A 24,942-nucleotide genomic window follows, 5' to 3' on the forward strand; every position below is an offset into this window, starting at 1 on the left:
GAATCTGTTACCTTCTACCCTCAGAGGGGGTGTTACAGGCCCTAACTGACACACACACACACGCACACAAACACACACACCTGGTGATCCTTTCCTTTTGGTTTTTATGGCTCTGGGTTACTGTTTAACATCCCCACCTTGGTTTGAGTTTGTTTAGTAAATCGATCTAATGACAGGGCTATGGTGGCGCCATCCAATGTGCTGCTCCATGAATTATATCCCGCTCAGCTCTCCAACCTTCCCTTTTAATGTTGTTGAACGCCTTTATCATTGACCTTTTCTCAGCGGGAGACTAATGTCGCACTGAAGGGCTGATCACGGTACACCTGGATAAATGCACATTCCACACGGAAACAGAAGCACAGGTAAGTCAAAGTCCTCCCGTGAAAATATATAGTTCTAAAAATGCAAAACGTCCACGTCAACTGTAAGAATGATGAGTTATGCGTTTGGTTTTGAAGAGGAAGCTTACCTTGAGCTCTTAATGAAGGAAGTTTGGTTCTGCTAAATCACGTGGTTTATATTTTGGAGGTAATGCTTCTACTCGCCGTGCACTTCAATTGGGTTTGTGTTCTGCAAAGAGTATGCTTTTGAATTGTAGGATAAAGATGGGGTTGCCCAAAGTGTGTAGATTATGTGTTTTGTTTTGTCCGGTGTATTTAATGAGATGGTGTTCTCGCCTCGATCTGCGGACAGTATTTAGTGAAAAAAATAAAAGATAGACTCACTTTATCACGCATGCGGTGCTGTAAAGATCATGTCATAAACTTGTTCACCTGTACAGGGATGTCATCAATAAGAAGAGCAGTGTTACAGAGCAGCAGGTTGCTAAGCAGAACGATGGTTATACAGACACATTGTGTTTTTCTACTGTGATACTACTACTGAAAATACATACATGCTAAAAATTAAATAGATAAATTAGTGTGAAATATAACTTTAAGGACCTTTTGCATAATACATCAAGAATGCAGGAAATTGTAACGTGTTATTGGAGTGTTGTTTAAAATGATTCTTTAATATGTTTCTATTACGTTGCACAATATCCTAGCAGTTAACATGAATAACTCTTTCAAAAGAAAAGCTAATCAGTCTGATGAGTTTCAAGAGTGAACAATATTCTACTGTGTTTTACTGCTGCCCAGGTATCAGGAAGTAGAGGTTTACTCGAGTCAGTTTGGTGGCTGAGCATCATCTGCCGCTATTAAAACCTCTAATCTAAATAGAGGCGACAGTATTATGGCCAGTTCACACAGAGGTAGCCTCTTAGCGCAGGGCTTTATGGCTTGGTATAGCTTTTGGTTGCTAAGCAGACATGGTTTCTCAGTGACGTCCTGTTTGGTTTTCAGCTGAATAAATCATAATGTTTTCAAGTATTTGTATGAATGTGTAATGTAGTGTTAATATTCAGAGTGTCATGTCTTTATAATCCGCTGATTAGCTAGAGTGATTGGGACATTGTATCTAGATAAATCAAGAGGGCATGATTGGCCAAACATTGAAAGGATAGAAAGAAAAGATGAAATGCACTCATGACAATAATAAAGACTTGAATTCCTAGGCGTGTTGTCCTTGCACTTACAAGAGGAGGGTGAGGCTGAAAGAGCTTTGTAAACCTTTTAACCTTTTCAGAAAAGCAAAAAATGATTTTCACTTGAATGAATACTGGAATTTCATCTGTCCTCAAAGCCTGAAAACTCAACACGCCTTGCTTTCTTTTTGTATTTTAAACCAATAGCCCCTAAACACCACTCACATGCAGTGTATATTCTCACTTTACCCCTTCTTTTAACCTAATGCAGATTTACTTCCATATTTGATGACGATACATTGAATCCACCACACTCGCGCTGCAGTGTCAGTCCTTTTTATGTGTGTGTGTGTGTGTGTACAGAGTAAATTATTCTTGCTCCTCCAGAAACCTGATGAGTCAGCAGGCCTGGTTAAACTGTAATCTCTCCTCTCTCTATCTGTCTCTCTTGGCTATGACACTCAACCCCTTTTATCCCAGCCTTGCGTATTAACTAAGATGTCAGTTATTACCCTGTGACCGGATGCTAATTGCTTTTTCCCTTTATGTCCCCTAAGTAATCTGTGATAATGTACATTCTGATTTACTCAGCCAATATTACCCCCGCGCCTGCTCATTTACTGGCTGCGTTGCTATCTCTCATTACTGATGTAGGGCATCACATCTCCCATAATACTGCCTCTTATCATTTACGGCCCTCTCTAACACAATGTCCCAAACTGATTACCTTTAAGCCACACAATAAGATTTAGTGCAATGAAACTCCCGATGTAAAATGGGTGGGTTGGGACATTGTACAGGTTTATAGTGTGTTTACAGCATTCCTGCACTGAAGAAAGGCAGCTCACTGACAACTGTTTAACCCGTGTTTTTGAGTTTCACTTACTCTCATGCATTTTTTGAACTCGAGCTAAACAATAATGCAGGCTGCTCTCCAGTAGTTACTTGTTTTCCTCAGCCGATTGGCTCATCATTATCAAAGGAAAAGTGTATCACTTCACTGTCTGAAAATGCTCACGCATCTTCAGCAGCAGCAACCTACAAATGTAGATAATTACTGATTACAAACAATGACTTTAACGCAAACCTGCATAAAATCCTATAAAATCCCATTTTTTTTTAAGTAGACCCACAAGAAATGGTTGAAAAAATGACCCACTAAGCTATTCAAAAAAAAGAAATACAAGTTTTACAACTAGAGTCTTTCAACTAAGTTAATGTCTTTTGAGATGTTTACAGAGGCCAGTTAGCTTAGAAAATGGCCTACATAATACATATTTTATTAACTTTTATGAATGAGGGTTGGATGTTGAATGAGGGAGTGTTTGTGGAAGAGGTACTGGAAGTTATCAGTGTTTTCCACTTCTTTATAGATTATATCTGCTGAGGTGGTGGTGCTATTACTCCACTATTGATTAGATTAGGAGGCCTGGGAAGGACACACACACACACACACACACACACACACACACACACACACACACACACACACACACACACACACACACACACACACACACACACACACACACACACACACACACACACACACACACACACACACACACACACACACACACACACACACACACACCACCCCCCCCCCCCCACCCTAGATACATATCCAACCTTCAACATCTGATACAATCTAGCTCATGGTGAAAATATAAAAAAGTGGAGGGGGTGAAGGGATATATCTCCTTCCACACTATCTATCCATCCCCTGTGATACGTGCGAGAGAGAAGGACAGATAAGTAATGTGCAATAAGGTGAGTATTTTCCACGGCTCCTCCCCTCTCCCTGCTTCTGGCCCAATCAAACGGGATTATAGATCTGTTATGCCAGGGCTCTCCCTTATCATGTCTGTAGGAATTAGATGGACTAGCAGAAAGAGAGACTATAGAGTGGTCTGAGAAGACAAGAAGAAGAAGAAGAAAGGGTGGAGAACAGTAATGAAGTATCCGCCCGTTCCTCAGAGTAAATCTCTGTTAGATATGGAGGTAGCAAACTATTGTGAAGGCCTGGATCCCTCATACAGCACACTGGGCTTTGAGAATGCAGAGGTGCCCTGTGGAGGAGGAGGTAAGTGCATGTAGACACACACACACACACACACACACACACACACACACACACACACACACACACACACACACACACACACACACACACACACACACACACACACACACACACACACACACACACACACACACACACACACACACACACACACACACACACACACACACACACACACACACACACACACACACACACACACACACACACACACACACACACACACACACACACACACACACACACACACACACACAAGAACAAAACCTGTGATTTTCAGCCTGCATGTTAAATTAGAGTTGCTTACATAGAGTATAATGGTGTCTAGATAAACACACCATCTTTATAATCACTGATACAGAATGATAAGCACCTTATCATACATTTACTAAGTGCGACTTAATATGGACAGAGACGTAAAAGGAGTCATGTACTGTGCATATAATGAATATGTAGCATCTTAAAGCATCTACTGATGAGTGTTCTTAAGAACTTGGGGCTTCACTGAAGATGTGGCGTGAGACCAGCAAAAAGGCAAATTAGTTGCTATTTGCAGAAAAAGGAAATTAGTATGGGTTCCTATTAATATATTTACTGATTTTGAAACTCATGACATTTAAAGGTTGAGCAATAGTGCGTGCATAGCCGGTTAACACTTTTAAATAATTGCACTTCACTGTTGTTTCTATATTGCTATATTGTGAAGTGAAAATCAGTGGTGGTGTAGGAAAGAAAAGTGCTAGGATTCGGTGGTTAAAGCATGAAAGTGTTTAGGAAGGAGAGGCAGGTATGGGTCATAAAGATCTATTTTATTGAAGAGCTTGCACGCAGCGCTGCACTGATGTCACCTCAGCATGTGAGCAGAAAGTTAGTCGAACATTGACTCATCTGCACTGCCTGGTGTGAGACTAGAGACGTGTGTGTGTGTGTGTGTGTGTGTGTGTGTGTGTGTGTGTGTGTGTGTGTGTGTGTGTGTGTGCGCGCGCGCGCGTGCGTGTGTGTGTTAATGCAGTATGAACTTTTACCTGCTATGAATGTTAGGTTTGATGATGGTTATGGTTTTTATTCTGGTAATGATGATGATGCTGCTTCTGATAATAATAATAATAATAATAACACTGATGATAATGATTATGACAATGCTGAAAAACTGGCAACGGTAATGTTTAAAATGCCAGATGATTTGTCTTCCATTCATTCTTTTCCCTGATTTATGTTGATTTTTTTCCTTCTAGGTTCAAATACAACACCGCACACAACACCAACACACCTCTGTGTTTACGCTATTGGATCTACACAGGATACATTTACTAGAGTATTAAGATGCTATAATCCCGCACATGGTGGCTTCAATTATCTGAAATAATGCAGTTGCAGTCCTATCATTAGACCATACTAAACTTTTAATGGATGTGTACTGCAATACTTTCTTTCTGTTTGTTGGTTTATTTGCATTTTGAGTCGGAAGCGAACATATTTTGAGAAAATGGAGCTGGTGAGTTACGAGGCCCAGCAGGCCAAGATAGCCTAGCATTAGCACCGTAGCAAACAATAAGGTATCAACACACTAGTGCTGCTCTTTTCATAGACTTCTATACAATCACACTTCTTTCTGCGATTAGTGGTGTTGCCCCCTGCTGGCATTTAGAAAGAATGCAGGTGTAAGGCACTTCTGCATGGTAACATACAGATGTATGAGTATGTTTCTGTGCGTTTACCTGTGTTTCAGACAGCATGCCGACTGAGCCCAACCTGCCAGACGGGGTGAGCAGTAACTGTGCCATCTGTGGAGACAAAGCCACGGGGAAACACTACGGAGCCTCCAGCTGTGACGGATGTAAGGGCTTCTTCAGACGCTCCATACGCAAGAGCCACGTCTACACCTGCAGGTACAGATAGCAAACATATACTGTGAGAGCACACATTATATCATGACACACTTACATAGGTAACTTAACATACTCTTGTAGCCTGCAGATCTAAATAAAACGTGTCATTGCATGGCACATTGTTGTATTGCTCTGTGAAGCTACCTATATCGTTGTACATGTGTCTACTTCAGGTTCAGCAGGCAGTGCATTGTGGATAAAGATAAGAGGAACCAGTGTCGTTTCTGCAGACTCAACAAATGCTTCAGGGCTGGCATGAAGAAAGAAGGTAGGGAAACCTCTCTAAACAATGTTTCATCCTGAAACTCCACCAAAAGTTGACATGGAAATAAACAAAATGGAATGTCTAAATTATTTGGATACTGCAGTAGATATTTATTCCGTATATGCTCATCTTAAATGATTATTTTTCATATTTTCCACTGACTCAAAGTAGAGTCTTTACATAAACCTGGTGGCCCTTAGGGAGAGGCTTATGAGAATCTGAAAGCTGCTTCAAGATGGTTGAAATGGGCTGGGCAATAAACCAGGTGATTACTTTGTGTGTGTGTGTGTGTGTGTGTGTGTGTGTGTGTGTGTGTGTGTGTGTGTGTGTGTGTGTGTGTGTGTGTGTGTGTGTGTGTGTGTGTGTGTGTGTGTGTGTGTGTGTGTGTGTGTGTGTGTGTGTGTGTGTGTGTGTGTGTGTGTGTGTGTGTGTGTGTGTGTGTGTGTGTGAGCGTGTGAGCGTGTGTGTGTGTGTGTGTGTGTGTGTGTGTGTGTGTGTGTGTGTGTGTGTGTGTGTGTGTGTGTGTGTCTGTATTTATGAGGGGTATAACCTTGGCAAGGAGTTATACGACACCTAATCACGTGTTATTCAAACATGTTGTTCTGGAATCCAACTGGTTAACGTTTGACTCCGGTTGCTGATGCCAGCCTGTATAACTATTTTTCTTAAATATTAACTTCCACTAGCGGTTCTCATCGTTTGCATTTACGGACTAACCCCCAACTTTTAACACAGCTACATTCCCAACACTAAACCAAGACAGACACTTGAATACAAGAAAGATAGCTAGATGTATTCCAGTTTGAAAAGTTAGTGGACTTTTGCAATTCCTGTTAATCGCTTTTTCTGCTTCACACACAGAAACCTTACAGCTCTCTGTTTCGTTTTAGCTGTACAGAACGAGAGAGATCGGATCAGCTCCAGAAGAAGTATCCCTGACTCCCAAGACTTGCCACCCATTACTATTTTGGCTCAAGCTGAATCACTGGCCCAACAGGTGACAATCCATTATTCCTGTGCGTGATTAAATTACTTGGACAAGGAAATCAGTGGATTTTGACCCTGGAAACTATTATTGTTCTCCTTCCAGGTCATTGCTCCAGTCGGATTAACAGACATCTCGGAGCAGAAGTCGGCCACTGTGGGAGATGTGTGTGATTCAATGAGACAACAGCTGTTAGTGTTGGTGGAGTGGGCCAAGTACATTCCTGCATTTGGAGAACTGCCACTGGATGACCAGGTAATGGGGCTTTGACGCGTGATTGGTCAACTTTGATTATTCTGTCGCTTGCAGGAAATAATTCCTCCTTGTTAATTGTAATCCCCGGTCATTAATGTAAAGTAATATCTCTCAGACTTCAAAGAGTTTTCTTTTTATATTGGTCATGTTTGTGCCTGCATCTTAAACAAGTTGTTTATTATAACAAATAACTTTCAGTTTGGATGAAAGAAAGATTAAATGAAAGATTATTAAAAGCAATACATAAGTAGAACATTATAGATCTTACTAAATATACAGTAGTGTCCCTAAACTACAGCAACATGTGATGTGTGTAAGGGCAAAAGTGGGGGCTTTGTTGCATTGCTTGGGTTCTTTTCTCAACCGTGTGTGTGTGTGTGTGTGTGTGTGTGTGTGTGTGTGTGTGTGTGTGTGTGTGTGTGTGTGTGTGTGTGTGTGTGTGTGTGTGTGTGTGTGTGTGTGTGTTTCCAGGTGAGTTTGCTCAGGGCTCATGCAGGTGAGCACCTTTTGCTCGGGGTCGCTAAAAGGTCAATGCCATTCAAGGACTTCCTGCTTTTAGGTATGAACTCTCCAGTAGAAAAGCATCTTATTTTAACGTGGTATAAGCACTCTGAAGTGTGAAGGCTGATCAAATTAGTTACACTTTAGGGTATATATAAATATGCGTGGTTTCTTAGGGAACGACCGGGTAAATAATGGGGAACGACCTGATCATTAATCAATCGTTGAGTTCAGCAGCTATGATGAAGGAACACTGAACTAATCATTAGCTAATGATCCATCAATGTAGTATTCCCCTGTCTTTGATCTACTATATAGCCCTTGGATTACCCAGGAATCAGTTATTAGCAATTCATTGATCATCAGGTATTTCTTCCCTCCTGCCTTGACAACTACTAACAGTTTTGAGTACTGTATTGTGAAGTGTTTGCGATTAAATGTTGAATTAGCTGAGAATGATTAACCAAAAGTGATTTCTTTGTAGCTTCAAATGTGTCTCTTGTAAACGACATTAATCATTACCTAGGCATTCACCAACATCATAGTGTAGGCAGATATATCAAATACATACACTCAAACACACACGATGTATATTGCTATATAGGACCATAACTTCACTGAAGTCAGATTTAAAACTGTTTTTCTCTAAAGGTTACATTTGTTCTCCTCACTCTACCACACACCTTACCCCCCCCCCCCCCTCTCGGTACTAAACGGTTCTCTCTGTGTCTACAGGAAGTGGCTGTGTGATCCACAGGAACAGTCCTGAGCAGGAGATGTTTAAGGTTGCTAACCGAGTGCTGGGTGAGCTGGTGCATCCCTTTCAGGATATTCAAATAGACGATAACGAGTATGCAGCGCTCAAGGCTATCGTCTTCTTTGACCCAGGTAATAAAAACAATTTCCCTCTTCTTAGGGATATCTTTCGTCTGTTTTCAGGAACTATTGTCTGTGTTTGCAATTTAGATTTATCGTAAGTTCAGAACACAAGATTCATATATACTATTTTGTAAATTGCTCTTGGTAATCTCCTTGGCACAGGGATTGATCTGAGTAATGGCCCACATCTGTATAATACTTATCAGAATTTCAAAAGGGTTAATATTAAGGGCTAAAAACATTACATAAAAGTGTTATCTCCAGATAGATAATGCACTAATAATACAATAAAGAATAAACCATTAAAGACAGAATATCATGGTAAGTATTGACAATAGCAAACTAAATATTTGACCCCTTGTCCAATACCCATTGATATTGCTGTCCACATCCCTCCTCTCCCAACCAATCCTATTCATCTCGTTACATTTCCCCTCGAAGTGAGATCCCAATCCCTCTTTCCCTTTTTATCTCCCTGGCCTAGTGTGAGCGCAGCCCCTCCCCCATCTGGTGTTACCTGTCCCCCCTTTTTCTCCCCTTCACTAAATCTCCTCATTCTACCTCCATGCCCCAGTTGGACCATAATCATTCCATCAATTCCACACATATCCTCAATCCCATTCCTGATCTTTTTTTTCTCTCACCCTTCTGTCCTTCAATCCCTCCCTTCTCCACCCCCCACTTCCACACCGTGCCTTTTCAATCTGCAGATGCAAAGTCTTTGAGGGACCCGTCGAAGATCAAGGCCATCCGTCTGCAGGTAGGGCGAACATTTGACTCTTATTGCAGTGATGTTTCTACTATGCTCTATTATCATTTCCATTACACGGTGTTAAAGAAGAGCCCCCTTACTACCACTGTGGCTTTTACTTCGCATTTTATCAAACATTTTGAAAGATAATAATCCATCCACTTACCAGGAGACTTGGCCTTGTGTTTGTGCAGGTCCAGATGAGTCTGGAGGACTACATTAATGACCGTCAGTATGACTCCAGGGGTCGTTTTGGAGAGCTGCTGCTCCTGCTGCCCACCCTGCAGAGCATCACCTGGCAGATGATCGAACAGCTCCAGTTCATTAAGCTCTGCGGCCTGGCCAAGATAGACAACCTGCTGCACGAGATGCTGCTGGGAGGTGAGAGCAACCCGTGTTTCTGCTTGTAAACCTGCAGAAAGAAAAATAGGGTGACCTTCAGCTAGGAACAACTAAAGATCCAGGGGAGCTATTCAATGATAAATGTGTGCAACTGGGCAGGCATGAAGAAGTGAAACAAATAAACAAAAAGTACATCTCCAAAGTTTTCCTGGATATATACAATAGGTAAAAGTTTGCAGAGAGTTGGTTTAACTTCAGATAATCCAAACAGACAAAATAGACATCTGCAAACACATTGAAATGTGTAAGGAAATCTGTATTTAAAGGTAGAATGCATCAAACATATTCTAAGCAGAGCCATGACAGACAACAGACGCACCGGGTGAGGTGGGAAATAAAAGCTAAGTCATCTCCAAAAATGTCTTCTCCATATGCTAAAAACAACCCCCGATATGACAAGCTGACTTAGAAGACCTTTAGAAAAAGAGATGTGTGTTTTATTTGTCAGCATCCTGTAGATATGCAGAACAAACCAAACACATATAACAACTATTGAAATATTGAGGGGATTATATTTAGTTATGTGAATGTGATGCCGACATACATTTTCAAACCAAGCCACACAATCAAGAAAGTGAAACTAAACAAATTCCTTCTTTTCCTGATAAAACGAGGGTGTATTTTAGCATGCAGACTTCTTACATAGATCTATCAGCTTTTTAAATGGCAGCCTGACTCAATTACTGTATAACACATGCACACATGCCAATACACTTTTGAAATAAACTCTGAATACATTTGGAAAACTTGACTCCCTCAATTAATTAAAATGTCCAGAATAGGGATTTATTCGTGCACTGGTTCTTTTTGGTTTGATGAGGGCTTGTTAGGTGAGAGAAGGAATCTGAGTTTGGAGTGTTTCATTAAGTGTGTGATCCCTTGAATGCAACCTGATTAAATCTATATAAATATATAGATTTCTCTGTAACTAAAACGTATATGTGTTCAGGCCTCACGTCGGAGCCCACACACCTGCACCACCCGACACACACCCAGCTGGCACAGGACCCTCTGACTGGACACACACTGGTCATCAGCACCATGTCTGTCACTCACAGTCCACATATTGGTAAGAAACACATACAGTCACACATAAAATATCAAAGCGACATTGATGTCCAATTCATCTCTCTGCGTGAAATGTCAAAAAAGTATTCTCCAGTTGTGTTTCCATTACCTTGAAGAGAATAAATAGGCCATCTGAATGTGAATCCATAAAAATGTAACATTCTGAAGAATTGATGAGTATTGCATGATTTCATTTAAAATAAAAAATGCATTTGGCGATATTACACCACCTAATGGCCACGGAAGATTGATGGGGGCTGTATCTATAAAGCAGTGTTACATTTCCCGTGGGCCACAGTCAATATATTTTACCATCTTTGTGAATACAAGATTACCTTTTTCCTAATATTTGCAAAAATATATAATGTCTCTTTCTCCCTGCAGCCTCTCCTGACACTCCCATCCCATCACCCAGCCCCCCAGAGAAGTACAAACACTTCCCCCAGCCCCTCTGTCCTCCAGCTAGCCCCTCACCCTCACAGACAGATCTCTGACCTGCACTCTGTCAGAGAGCGTGCTCTAAACATGCGTGGTCATGGTGTAAAGATTATGAAACCTCCCTGTTCCGTGGTTAGACTTTACCCTGCCTCTCCCCCCTGTGACTCCTGCTCATGTTGCAACAACTACTCATAATAAATAAAAGCTACAATTACTTAAATATCTCACTTTCCGGTGCATATTGCTGGTTACCTAAACAAATACAACAGTATCTCTGTTTTTACAACTAGATATTCTTTTAAACACCTCAAATTGTTGTGATTGTTTGCTTGACTAATGTTCTGCTTTATTAGGCACATATTTGCAGAAAAATGGCCCCTGGGCGCATATGTTTCTTTAGGTCTATCACTACTGCAAAGACTGCAACGGCGAGTTCTGACAAAGAGTAAAAGTACAAGTACTAGCTTAAAAAAACTGCAATGAAAAAAATAATAATCAAGGCCTGCTGTCAACAAATCCCTTCTGCCATCAAATACAAATTGAATGTTTTGTTTTATATACATTATGAATTCATGTATACATCAGTCATTGTGTATGAAATGTGTGTGAAATTCAGGGACATTGTTGCTTATTTTCAGGATTTAGGTTTTCTATCTAAAAAGACTCGAGAGTACCCAGAGGAAGTAACCTTTTTAACAGTTGAATTTTCTGAAAATAATCTGAAAGTGTACTGGTTTGTATTTAATACTGGGCCATGAATACATATATCATACACTATGGCGCTAGTATTTTTAACATACACGTATTCAGCAGCTAAAATATAATATAAATGGTGTGGCCAGAATAAACATGATATTAACAACAATCTTATAATTTATACATACATTTGAAAGAACTGAAGTTAAATGCAAAAGGAATATGGATACATTTTAATTTGTTATTGTATATAGACAAATGGAAGTTTTTGGAATATAAAAGTGTTTTGCTATTTTACATTTCCAGAATCAACTGTGTATTTCTTTGATAATGTGTATATTTTTTAATTTATGCAGTTAATTGTTTAAAATGTCATTTTGACAATTTTATTTGAAATGAATGAATTGAATGTGGGGTCAGACCTACAGTGAGACACAGTGTGTTGTGGCTCAGTAGCGCCCTCTTGCTGTCACAAGAGGAAATACAGCATTGTACTAAATGTAAATGGACTACTTATTGTATACATTGTGCATCAATTGAAAACCATGTGTTATATAAGAATGCATTCATTCATTTTTTTGTATAGGACTAAATAAAGAGTCAAATGGAAAAAGATAAATTGCTTTTCAATCTGTCGCTGCAGTCATAGGAAACCATTGCAATAGATATTGCTAAAGAATAAATGGAAATTGACATTTTTACATTTGATCCAAAAAGGAAAAACAATTTAAACAGACAGATGATGACACATTGACAGAATGTATTTCAGTATGGTGTCTCCACATGCAAGAATACAGAGTGTGGTGCATCCATTACTTCCTTCATCATGCTGCCTCACAGTTCCATTGGTTAGAGTGTATGGTGTGTATGTAAAGCTTTATTGGACGCTATTGAGATGGCACTGCCGGATGCAGCTGCTCATCTAAAATCAAACGAGTTTCCATCCACCTGAGAAAACACACTTTGGGACCAAGCCTAAAGCCAAACTAGATTGTTAAACGACAATGGGAGATGAAGGTGAGCCGTGCCGGGACCAACTGTACTTTTAAATCTGTTATTTTGTTTACTTCCATCCATACACAATCATTTTTATCGGTGTGTGTGTGTGTGTGTGTGTGTGTGTGTGTGTGTGTGTGTGTGTGTGTGTGTGTGTGTGTGTGTGTGTGTGTGTGTGTGTGTGTGTGTGTGTGTGTGTGTGTGTGTGTGTGTGTGTGTGTGTGTGTGTGTGTGTGTGTGTGTGTGTGTGTGTGTGTGTGTGTGTGCAGTGGATGAGACTGGGGGATAAAGCAGAGAGCTCTTGTTCTCTGTATATTGTTGTGTGAGTCGGAGACAACACTCAGGTTATTTATGGTGGAGGATATGATGCCGTCTAGAATCAACATGGCCAAATCCTTCTATCAACTTCATAATGGACAAGCTACCTGGCTTAGATCAAAACAATACCACCCACAGTGGGAGGATGTGTGTATGTATACTGTATGTGTGTGTATGCTCCTATACCTGCAATTTATTTATAATCTGTGTGCTCTTGTGTGTATGTTTTTGGTGTGTGTGTGTGTGTACCCAGGGAGCTTTAATCAAAGGCCCATAGTGAGGAGATGAGGGTGCCCTGTCTCTGTCCTCAGATAAAACTGCGTGTTAGCATGCCAGTCACATATCTAATCTGAGGCGCACTGTCCCCCCCCCCCACACACACACACACATCTCACCGCTGCCCACACTGACAGCACGATATTACACACCAGTATGATGCTCGATCCACCTGAGGAGGGCGACGAGGGGGAGGAAGAGGATGGAGGAGCGAAGGATGGACAGGAATATGATTTTTTTGTCCGATTTTATTTTCAGACTAGGTGCTGATCATTTGTATTTGTTGAGAATGTATATACATTTTAAGAGGCTCTTGATTATCATTACACACTAATAACAACTCACTAAATGTGATTCGATAATGAATGTATTCTTTCCATAAAGTAAGTACCAAACCTTAGGGAAGTGGTTAACATTTTGACATATTTTTATGTAATCGTTATAGTGATTTGCTTAAATGTGCAATTCATGTGTGACCTGTATTATTGAAGGTTATTTCCACTTCTCTGGTCATCTGTCCATCAATAACTGATCCATCCATCCACCCATCACCACTCCATCCACCCTTTCCTCTTATGAACACTAGATGGCAGTATAGGTCTGTGGATTCACAATAGAAACACATCTCTTTAATGGCTGAAACCAATGTCTTGAGCTAATTTGATGTCAAAGTTATTTCAAAAAATTGGGAAACATCCAAATGATTTAAAAAAGAACGTGTTATCATATTTGATTGCCATTAGAATACATGTATTGCTTGGTTGCAGCATTTAAGATGAGTTTATCACAATTATTGTATTGAAACTATTTTCAACTAAAGTGAAAAACATACTCAAATATATTTCATTGTAAAAAAGTTACATTTGGATATTTGCAACTGCAGTTCAAGTATTATACATTAAAATGATCTTAACAACACATATTGTAATTTGTTTGTTTTAGCATTCTGTGATTTAGCTACTCAGTTCTGAATCTGAATGATTTGGTCTGAAATTGGCATAAAAGACTGAGAAAGTCACACACGTATGTTCGACACCATGCAGGGGAATATTGGCACGGTCTGAAATGAATGGCATGTGTCAGCAATCCCAGATTAGAGCCAGAGATTGCAGGCTATCATTCTTCACCAGTGCATTTACCCATAATTCCCCCCTGTCTCCAACACATCCGATGATACCTCCTCTAGGAGACAAGGTGAGCTGTACGAATCTCTGCCGCTAACTCTGGAATGAATTTAAAACCTCTCCTGAGTGATTTTCTGTGTCTCTGTACTGCCACTGTCTCTCTCTGTGTGTGTGTGTATGTGTGTGTGTGTGTGTGTGTGCGTGTGTGTGTGTGTGTGTGTGTGTGTGTGTGTGTGTGTGTGTGTGTGTGTGTGTGTGTGTGTGTGTGTGTGTGTGTGTGTGTGTGTGTGTGTGTGTGTGTGTGTGTGTGTGTGTGTGTGTGTGTGTGTGTGTGTGTGTGTGTGTGGCATGCATGCATTTGTGGTTTCTGATTATACCACAGCATGGAAGGAAAATACAGTGACAGCTTCATTTCCAAAGCTGAGTTCACATAAATGAGGGATTAAAGCAAGCAAGAAGGTTAAGGCTCCCCTCGGCCTTCAGTGACAGCTTTCCCTCCCTCAAATCACTCTCTTCCTCTCCTTGTTTTACTCTTTCTGTCTCACGCCTTTGTCTCCATCTTTATTTTTGTCTCTCTTTGACTTCCTCTTGTATTCCCTCATTCCCTATCTGTTTTGTGTTGACACTGCTCACTTCGCCTGCAGAGATAATACATGCACGGATAATGTTGACGACACACAGTGATTTGCATGAAACCGGGCTGCTCTACATCATGATGATGGGATGCAGGTTAAGGCAAAGAAACTAGGGGTTAGGGCAAGTAAGTGTGTGTGTGTGTGTGTGTGTGTGTGTGTGTGTGTGTGTGTGTGTGTGTGTGTGTGTGTGTGTGTGTGTGTGTGTGTGTGTGTGTGTGTGTGTGTGTGTGTGTGTGTGTGTGTGTGTGTGTGTGTGTGTGTGTGTGTGTGTGTGTGTGTGTGTGTGTGTGGGGGGGGGTACATTAGGGAAATGAAAAGGGCTGGACCACTGATGGCTTCAGAGATGCAGGCTTGTTAGAATAAAGGAATATAAAAAAGACCGGAGCAAGGGGAGATGACAGGGAGGATGATAAGATGAGTAGTGCAGTAATAAAAAAAAACGGTCCTGTGTACCCCGAGATTACATGGGGGATGAGATTGGAGAAAGAAGGGGGGAGATGGGCTGAAGGGGGCATATGTAAAAGGGAGAGAAGGTAGTATGAGAGGCAGTGCAAGAATGGAGAAAGATGATGTCAGCTGGAACAAACTGGTGTGAGAGGGAAAAATGTAGGAGAAGAAGAAGAAGAGGAGGAGAGGAGGTATTACAACTCAGGACGAAGCAGCCCCACTCTGAATGATAAGTGTCTCATGCGCCGCGGGTTATGGGAAGTTCACACAAACAAATGACTCCCATTTGCCAGAGGCGAGGGACACAATTGAGAAAGAAGGGGCGAAAGAGAAGAGGAGGGGAAGAGGAGAGAGGAGAGAATAAGGTGGGAGAGGACTAAATACTGGAGCCATGAATTCAGATAACTCCATCTGCATCAAGGAAATGCTTACCTCCCTACCCCCTCTAAGGTTTCTTCAGCATAAACGGAAGCACCTTCAATCCAAAGGATATTATGAACCCTGTAGTGAAGCGCAGTGTTTGGTTCCTTAAATGATAGGGTGCATATGGACCTTGGTCAATAACACTAAATGCATTGCAAACTGTAGCGTGTAGGTGGGCTGTGTTTTGCACCATAAGAGGTGAAATCAAAGAGTAATAATGGTGTATGAATACCGCCCTTATTTAAACGCTAAGCAGCATGGAATCAAAGCTATAAGTAAGGCTGGTTACCTCTCTTTTCAAAACGCCTTCACTTTGTGTTGACCATGTGACACGCAGGCCAAGAGGCTGCAGTTTTCATTCTTTGCAAACAAGCAGCTTTTCGGTTAATGGTTTGTTTTTCAGCTAAGTTAGGCGCTTGCTCAGGAAGAATGACAACCTTCCGGGACACCCTTCTTAAAAGCATTGAGTTGAAGACCCAACAGCCTCAGTGTGATAGGATTGGATTCACTTGCTAATGCAGGGGTCCAACCCATGACCTTCAGTTCACATTTCTATTTAGAACAACATGAAGCCATGCTAGCAGCTCTGCAACGCTGTGGTGAGCTCAATGCTAATGCTAACATAGGGATGTTTGCCAGGTATATTGTTGTTCACCATCTTATTTGAGTATGCTAGCATTATAACATTTGCTTATTATCCCTAATGTCTGTGACAAGTCAATCTATAACATGCAACATTTATAGTGCCACTTAACAAAAAAGCAGTGGATTACAAATGTATTTAATGCATTTTCTGGAAAAATGAATAATTTGGTAAATGTTGAGGTTTTGAGCTTATAAATGAAAACTTTGAACTGCAGGGAGTACTACAGGGGAAGTAAGGGGACTACCAACGTTATTAGGATTTACCATCTGCTCAGTATGATGATTTAGTCCAAATGTATTTACAATATGTCGTATAGTTATCAAAAAATTTCACTAAATTACAAAAATGTCCACTTGAGTTCTACCAAAAGGACAAGCCAGGGAACTGCCAAAGTCACGAGAAATTGACTTCTGATAAACGTGAATGTCTAACATCTATCCAAATAGTGAAAAAACCTACCAACAAATATTTCCGTCCACATGCAATGCAAATACAAAATATAGACATGTATGTGGAAATAAATACAGCCTACCTTGCATTCAGCCATGAGCTTGAGCTTGAGTCGGTACGTCATGAAGTATTCCTGCAGATAACAAAGAGAAAATGATATTATAAACAAAGATGTTTCAAGAAGGCACAATAGTGCTGGATAGCTAAAATAAAATGTATCTAAAACATCATTGTCAAGTTTGAAGTGTTTGTTTTCAGTCCTTGAGAATCAAAGAGGAAGAGCTTTGGACCATTTTTATGTTCTGCAATCAGGGTGAAATCCATCACCGAAGAGGCAGAGATGGCAATTTCCCCAGTGACAGTCCCATCAATAGTCCATAATGCGATAATGCAGTCACAAGACATGTGTCTTGAGTAATTGGTGACCCTCACTTTTTCTCAACTGGAAAAGATCCCATGCTCTTTCCATTTTCATCTAACCCACTCAATTCACCTGAAGCAAGAAGTTTATCATTAAGGAGAGACTTATGGAAGTTTCTTAATTGTATGTTGTTGTTGTTTTTTGCAAAGCACACCATTACAAAACATTGCAACATATACAAATGTACAGGATCATCTTTAGGTGGATTTGCCAATTGCTTCAGTGAAGGTATGGCTAGCATTAGCATGCTAACGGACATTTGTGAAACTAAGTGCCGCATTGCTGAGTAAAAGTTTAATAATTAAACAGAAAAAAAAAGATCTAAATGCACCTGAGGGAGATCAGTAGAATTAGACAATAGACACTTATATCTCCAGTTCACAAGACTGTTGGGTCTCCATTTTGAATTTTATCATCAGAAACAAGTGTAAATAATTTGCCTTTCATAGCCGAGGCAGGGTCTTTCATTTCCAAAACAGCTCCGGATATAATTATTTTACCCTGAAATTAGAACTGAGCTCACTTTAAAAGGTACAAAGGAATTCACTGTTAGCGTGTAATTAATTTTATATTACTATTTACCTTTGCGTCAGTTAATTATGATCTCTATAGAGGTGTGCGTTACACAGACACACACTACCATCGCAATGTAGAGAGAGACAGTGTTGGTAAAAAAAAGTGTGAATTTTACACACATGACTTCCTGTCCTAATCAAGGGCTTTCTCAACTCCTATCTGAAAGACACACATGACTGCCTCTTTCAGCAGGGTACCTACACAGCGTGGATGTGTGTGATGAGAGCCTGAGTGTGTGTGTGTGTGTGTGTGTGTGTGTGTGTGTGTGTGTGTGTGTGTGTGTGTGTGTGTGTGTGTGTGTGTGTGTGTGTGTGTGTGTGTGTGTGTGTGTGTGTGTGTGTGTGTGTGTGTGTGTGTGTGTGTGTGTGTGTGTGTGTGTGTGTATGCGAATTTCAGAAGCTCACCAACCCAGCAGCGGAGTGGTAAAGCATATTAGGCCGCGATTGCGAAAAGATTGCAAAATGTGACATCCTTAATAGAGAAAGATTACTGTGTGCAACCTCACTTTGATTTGAGCTGCATATATTTTCCTCACACAGACAGGCTTCTGGACAGCACTCTGCAGAATGGATGCTTTCGCCTTTGTGTTCGCAAATGTATGTTAACATGAATGCATATGTATTTCAAAGCAATAGAGCCACACCAATCAACGATCACTTCTGACGGATGCATTGTCTGTAACCTGTCAGTTTTAGTTTTTTTTGGAAATTTTACTTAAATTATTAGTGTCATTTGTCAGAAAAGCACATTTGAAACTGTCAATTTATCATATATTGCATCATGTGGAAAGATTTTTAAAGCCTGATTTACGTGTTGGTCAGACAGAATGGACAGTGAAGAGAGTTTGAGGTTATTCTCACCACAGATGGTAAATATGTGTAAGTCATAAATGCTATTATGCACATACTGTATAGCATGAAGTAAATGGACTACTGCATGTTAAGAAGCTCTTACATGCTGTAATAGGCCCAGTTTTAGGCACGATTATTGTAAATGTTTGGCTATAAATACAACTTCTGATGACTTTACTTAAATAAACCTATGACGAAATTATTTTCTCAGTACGAATCAGTCCAAAGTTGTGGTACAACTGCGAAAAAGTTTTTAATTTCCTTTAATGCCTTCAAATATACTCTGCCATCAATCTTGGGTGGTACACAATGTACACATTAGTCAGTAGCCCACCCTTAGGGCCAAATCATTTGGTTAATTAGGAAACACATCCGAGAAGGTTTACCGCTTATTTCCACCTCGTTGTAAAAACAACCTCCATCACAGAAGCTTTATCGAGTACAATCTCAAATCTGGAATTGTGTCAGGGGAGGAGATGTCAAAATAAAAGTCTCCCGCCTCAGGTCAAAATATTCTGAAATCCCTGCGGTGGACTATCAGTATCAATCAGAAATAAAGTTTGTTAGTGCGGAGCCGGGATGTGAGCAGGACAAAAGCACCAGGGAGGTCCTTTATTTAGCTAATTCCTCTCTATTTGAGATGTACATATTTCTACAGCGCTTTGATAAGGCCTTGGGGACATGCATGTTTTAATTAGACCTGAGCAGCCTGGTTGAATAGTTCATAAAAAACTTTGAACATTTTTGCTGAGAGCCTTTCTCTCTTTGTGACAGGCAATGTGTAATTAGCGGCATATGTGCATTTGCATATATGCACCCTGTGACATGTTGCATCTTATTTGAATAAGTAGACATGTCTCAATGTGATATCCCTGAAGTGAATACATGAATATGAGTCGCTAATTATTCCAATCTTGCAAATGATCTATTTAAATATTAATATCTTTTCACTTTGCATTGTTTGCTGGGAGCTTTTTTAGTCAGTGAGCTGTGCGTGTTTGTTGGTGTCAGTTCCACCTAGGCTGCGGTGGGTATTGTCCTGTGTGTGTTAAGGCTGTACGTGTCTGTGTGTTGTTTCATGTGAGGATGCATGATGGTGTACATGGTCTCTAGTGGAAGCATTCTCATTGATACACAAACAATAAAAGCCAATCAGTGAGGCTTCGGTGTATAACAAGCTATGGAACAGGGAAGGCGTCAGTGTGTGATTCAAGCTGTATGGAAGTGTGCACCTGGAAAACAAGGTGCCATGTTTTTCTTGCAGAAATTAGATCACTGTCGTAATAATGAGATCTAGTTATCTAGTTCTCATTACTTTACATTTCTTGTTCTTCCACGTGGCACAAATGAAAAGGCTAATTTTGGCATGCTTTAATAATGAATTAAACATTCCTTATGAAAATAATCAACATATTTAACATTCGGAGGCTCTCTATAAATTACTATTCAGAAATGTTGATCAGGTCGTCTGGTCGGCCCTAATTGGCTAATTTTCAGGTGTTCTTTAGTGCAGGGGTTCCCAACCCCCGGTCCGCGGACCGGAACCGGGCCGCGGAGGTGTTACTGCCGGGCCGCGAAATAGCTGTGAGTTTATCGTAATATTTGCAGAATTATAAATATATAAACATATTTTATCATAATATTTTTTTATAATTTTTGCACCTATAGCCTACCAGTCATATTATTTCATCCAGGAGCCTGGTTAAACTTTCACTAGAAAACTGTTAAAAATGGCTTTTATGATGTTCCGATGGATTCGGCGGCTCAGCCTATAGTATAGGGTCTCAGCCTCTCGTGCGCACGAGAAAGTTACCGGTGCGCCAAGTAGGAAGAGGAGCGCACAGGAGACAACCGTTTGATTGCAGACTATGTTTATGTGGGGAAATGGCAGTGCATACATTAATTGAAATATATTTCAAACTCGGACTTCATTTTAAGGACATGTCGGCCAGGGGTGTAGAGCTATATGTTTAAGCACCGAATTGGCAAAACAGGAGAGTAAACCAGTCTGCCTTGATCTATGAATTCATGTCCGGGACTCTCACGGTATCTGCTGCCCATAGCTGTTTTATAGAAGGAAAACCTCCTTCACTTCATGAAATGGCTGCAGGCATCATCAGGAGGACGTGTAACTCCGCCTCTGAGAAGTGCAGCACCAGCGGGTAAAGATGTGCCTTTTTACGCACCGCCTTCGCTGTGTTTACCTTCATCAGAACAGCGAGTGACTGCAGGCTGCTACGTGTTAACCACACACACCTCTGCACACATCGAACTGCCCGATTACTCCCCCTTTTATTAGTTTGATGAAGGAGATGTCCGGTCACCAAGGCGCATGATGTGTGTGTGCTCAGCTCAGCTCTGTGTGTTCGGTGTGTGCGTGTCTGTCCGACACCGGCATTTGTTTTCAAATGACCATGAACAGTAATTTACACACATCTGGCTAACTCCATAGGTAGGCTATATGCGGGAGTTCCCAAAATAAATTAGTTTAATCTCGATGTAGTGCTAAATGCTGTCGGACGTGCACCGGAACGAACGACACTATCATAATATCTTCTGAAAACAAATGAGTAAATATTAAAATCAGTTAAAATTGACAACCGGTCAATGTATCTGCCGGTCCTTGGCAGAATAAAGGTTGGGAACCCCTGCTTTTGTGTCTATACTGTGACTTTTTTACATGTTTTAATGTTCAAAAAGCTCTTTATTTTTCTCATACTGCCTGTGCTGCAGCACCTCTTTTCACCCTCTGTCTGAAACCAGAGCCCAGTCTGCTCTGATTGGTTAGCTGGACAGCTCTGTTTTGATTTGTCAACCTGCTTAGAGATGTCCCGCCCCTTAGCCTATCACGCGCAAGTGTGACGCAGTGATGTCACTAGTCTCTATGTCGGGGAAGTAAACTAAGGAGTCCGATGGAGGTGTTTTCAGGCAGGGGGTGACACCAAGAGTGACTAGAGTATTTCAGTAAAGTGTATATATCCATCCATCCATCCATCTTCTCCCGCTTCTCCGTGGTCGGGTTGCGGGGGTAGCAGTTCCAGCAGAGAGCCCCAAACTTTCCTTTCCCTGGCGACATCAACCAGCTCTGACTGGGGGATCCCAAGGCGCTCCCAGGCCAGCGAAGAGATATAGTCCCTCCACCTGGTCCTAGGTCTACCCCTTGGTCTCTTTCCAGCTGGACGTGCCTGGAACACCTCCCTAGGGAGGCGCCCAGGTGGCATCCTAACTAGGTGCCCGAACCACCTCAACTGGCTCCTTTCGACGCGAAGGAGGAGCGGCTCAACTCCGAGTCCCTCCCTGATGACCGAACTTATCACCTTATCCCTAAGGGAGACAGCAACCACCCTGCGGAGAAAACCCATCTCGGCCGCTTGTATCCGCGATCTTGTTCTTTCGGTCATGACCCATCCTTCATGACCATAGGTGAGGGTAGGAACGAAAATGGCCCGGTAGACAGAGAGCTTTGCCTTCTGGCTCAGCTCCCTTTTCGTCACAACGGTGCGGTAAAGCGACTGCAGTACCGCTCCCGCTGCTCCGATTCTCCGGCCCATCTCACGCTCCATTGTTCCCTCACTCGAGAACAAGACCCCGAGATACTTGAACTCCTTCACTTGGGGTAAGGACTCATTCCCTACTTGGAGTGGACAGTCCATCGGTTTCCTGCTGAGAACCATGGCCTCAGATTTGGAGGTGCTGATCCTCATCCCAGCCGCTTCACACGCGAACCAATATATTATATATTATCATTTAAAAAGCCTAGTGGTTAAGATACTTTACTGCATATCACCGAACAATAAGAGTGTGTGAGTGTATCATATTGTGTGCAGCTGTAAAAAATACATGAACTAAAGCTTATACTCACACAAAATATAAAGTGCTGCAAAGGCCTCCTTGTATTTTTCTGATGATGTGGGATTAGATAAAACATCTACATTGATATCAAGAATAGTATCATTGATACTGTGTTCAAATGTTTTATCACATTCATATTACGAATGGTTTTATGATACAATATTATTTTTCTGTGGTTCAAATTGATATTTCCCCCCATGTTTTATATCTTGGGGGGGGGGGGAAGTCAGCTGCATTGCATGAATGCATGCTTAAATGAAATGTTCTGTTTATTCAGAAGTTAAGAGTCGAGGTAGGTTTTTTTCCTGACGATGTGTAATTGCTCTCATCTTTTGATTCTCTCCACTGATGTTTGCCGCCAAGTGTGCTGGACAATGAAAAGCCTCTGGACAAAGCAAGGCCAGGCTGATGAACACTACTCAGCCTTAATTGCATGCTAGTTTTGATGTAAGGCAATCATGAGGTCATCTGTTTGAAGGGGATGGGTTTGTTTGATCCAGCTTTGTGTGAGCGCGTGCACGTTGATGTTTGCACGTCTTCTCAGCAGCTACCTGGTGCGATTAAGTCAGGCACAAGGAAGCAGGGAAATGTGTTTGTGTACGCCTACAAACACATCGCTAAGGTCTAATGGAGGTCCGTCTGGGCCTGCACTGCACGGCTGCAACAGTCAATCAATCAGCATCTCCAACTACCGGACACTTCTGCCTTCAGACTCATTCCAATGAGCACGGCGTAACAGAGAAACATAGCCTTCGCAAATTAAGTTGTGTGTCCTAATTGTTTTCGTGTTTGTGGGCCTTTCGACAACTTCAGAAGGCATTTGTTGTTGCTTGATGTATGCTTGCTGCGCCTTAGGCAATGTTTTTTATGACCATTATTATTCAAATGAGCTAGAAATGTGTTTTGAAAGTCCTAAATCATTGAGCATGAATGGCTACCCTTGGCGTTTATAAATGACTTTCCACACAAGCAAACCTCCGTCTGCATGGCTTACTCCGCTCAGCTCATTTGGGTATTTGAGTTCTGTCAACAGAATTTGTGTCAGTTGTCCATTGGCATGACAAGTTGTATTAGAAAGTTTGACAAGGTTTTTCACTACTGTTTTCGACTTTTTAAGTAATAAACAGTGTTGTATTGGTAAACACATAAGCTGCTAAAGAATGAGCTCTTGTTCATGATCAGAATGTGAGAAACTGAATAGGTGCAGATAGAATGTTACCACGGTTGCCATATTGTTGGAAACTGTTTTTTATTGCACAGAAAGATCCTGCTGATTCAAATCGTTTTATAACATGTCCCTATCGTGCACAAGGATATGTTATATAGGGCTTTAACTTGATTCATCAATGACATCTACAAAAATGACAGTAAAGTATCCCAAATCTCAAGTTTAAGTATTAAAAGGATTTATTTCAGTTGGAGCAATAATCAAAATGATTAATCGTCTGATTTACCATCAGACGATTAAAATAGCAATTATGTAAAATTGAGAAGCTGCCTTCAGTGAATTTTTGGCATTTTTGCTTAAAATTACTTTTTTCCAGATCAACTTCAATCATTTCATAGATTGGTCATAGTGCTGTAGAAAGTGTACATGCACGTATAAAACTGCATGCTTTATTACAACTGTTTTCATTATACAAGATTAGTTATTAGTGGTTTTATCTTGTGTTAAATAATTTTTTTAGGCTGCTGTTTTATCAACTTCAATACAACTTTAACAGACTGTATATCAGGAGTGCACAGTTGTTCACCACTCCAGTTTTATTTTACATTAGTCAGACTAAAGCAGTTTCCTAAGATGATAACTGTCCTCCGCTACAGAGGCTAAGCACAACTTGCTTCCATTTGGCGATAAGATCCGGTTTGTAGATATGTTTATATCTGTGTAACTGCCCAACATCAGCGTAATACATTCTGCTTACACAAAGACAGAAGACACACACACACACACACACACACACACACACACACCACACACACACACACACACAACACACACACACACACACACACACACACACACACACACACACACACACACACACACACACACACACACACACACACACACACACACACACACACACACACACACACACACACACACACACACACACACACACACACATCTTGATTAGGTTTTCATAAAGTCTGGGACTATGCTGAGTCTGTAATTGACTT

The 24,942-nt window shown here is 41.0% G+C and overlaps 1 protein-coding gene and 1 long non-coding RNA gene across 3 annotated transcripts in view; one reads left to right on the forward strand and one right to left on the reverse strand.

The window, feature by feature from the left end:
• Positions 1-96: 96 nt before the first annotated feature.
• On the forward strand, positions 97-12,348 carry hnf4g (hepatocyte nuclear factor 4, gamma). 2 transcript variants are annotated; one of them, XM_034109120.2, is made up of 11 exons: positions 97-365; positions 5,344-5,503; positions 5,677-5,771; positions 6,659-6,765; positions 6,859-7,008; positions 7,480-7,567; positions 8,245-8,397; positions 9,099-9,148; positions 9,334-9,520; positions 10,491-10,610; positions 10,994-12,348. In XM_034109120.2, exons 1-11 carry the CDS (start codon positions 335-337, stop codon positions 11,101-11,103), a joined length of 1,251 nt encoding a protein of 416 aa, XP_033965011.1. In that variant the 5' UTR covers positions 97-334; the 3' UTR covers positions 11,104-12,348. The 2 variants fall into 2 exon arrangements, with proteins under 2 accessions (XP_033965011.1, XP_033965010.1); XM_034109119.2 differs by lacking the exon at positions 97-365 and adding an exon at positions 3,205-3,614.
• The window catches only part of LOC117465993 (uncharacterized), a 24,516-nt gene continuing 9,050 nt past the window's right edge, over positions 9,477-24,942 (reverse strand). The window contains exons 2-3 of the long non-coding RNA XR_004554230.1: positions 17,141-17,191; positions 9,477-9,551 (exon numbers count right to left, since the gene is read on the reverse strand). This is a non-coding gene — a long non-coding RNA (uncharacterized lncRNA). The remainder of the gene's footprint in view (positions 9,552-17,140; positions 17,192-24,942) is intronic.

Source organism: Pseudochaenichthys georgianus, chromosome 20 (assembly GCF_902827115.2).
Source record: "Pseudochaenichthys georgianus chromosome 20, fPseGeo1.2, whole genome shotgun sequence".
In the NCBI taxonomy this organism is placed as follows: Eukaryota; Metazoa; Chordata; class Actinopteri; order Perciformes; family Channichthyidae; genus Pseudochaenichthys; species Pseudochaenichthys georgianus.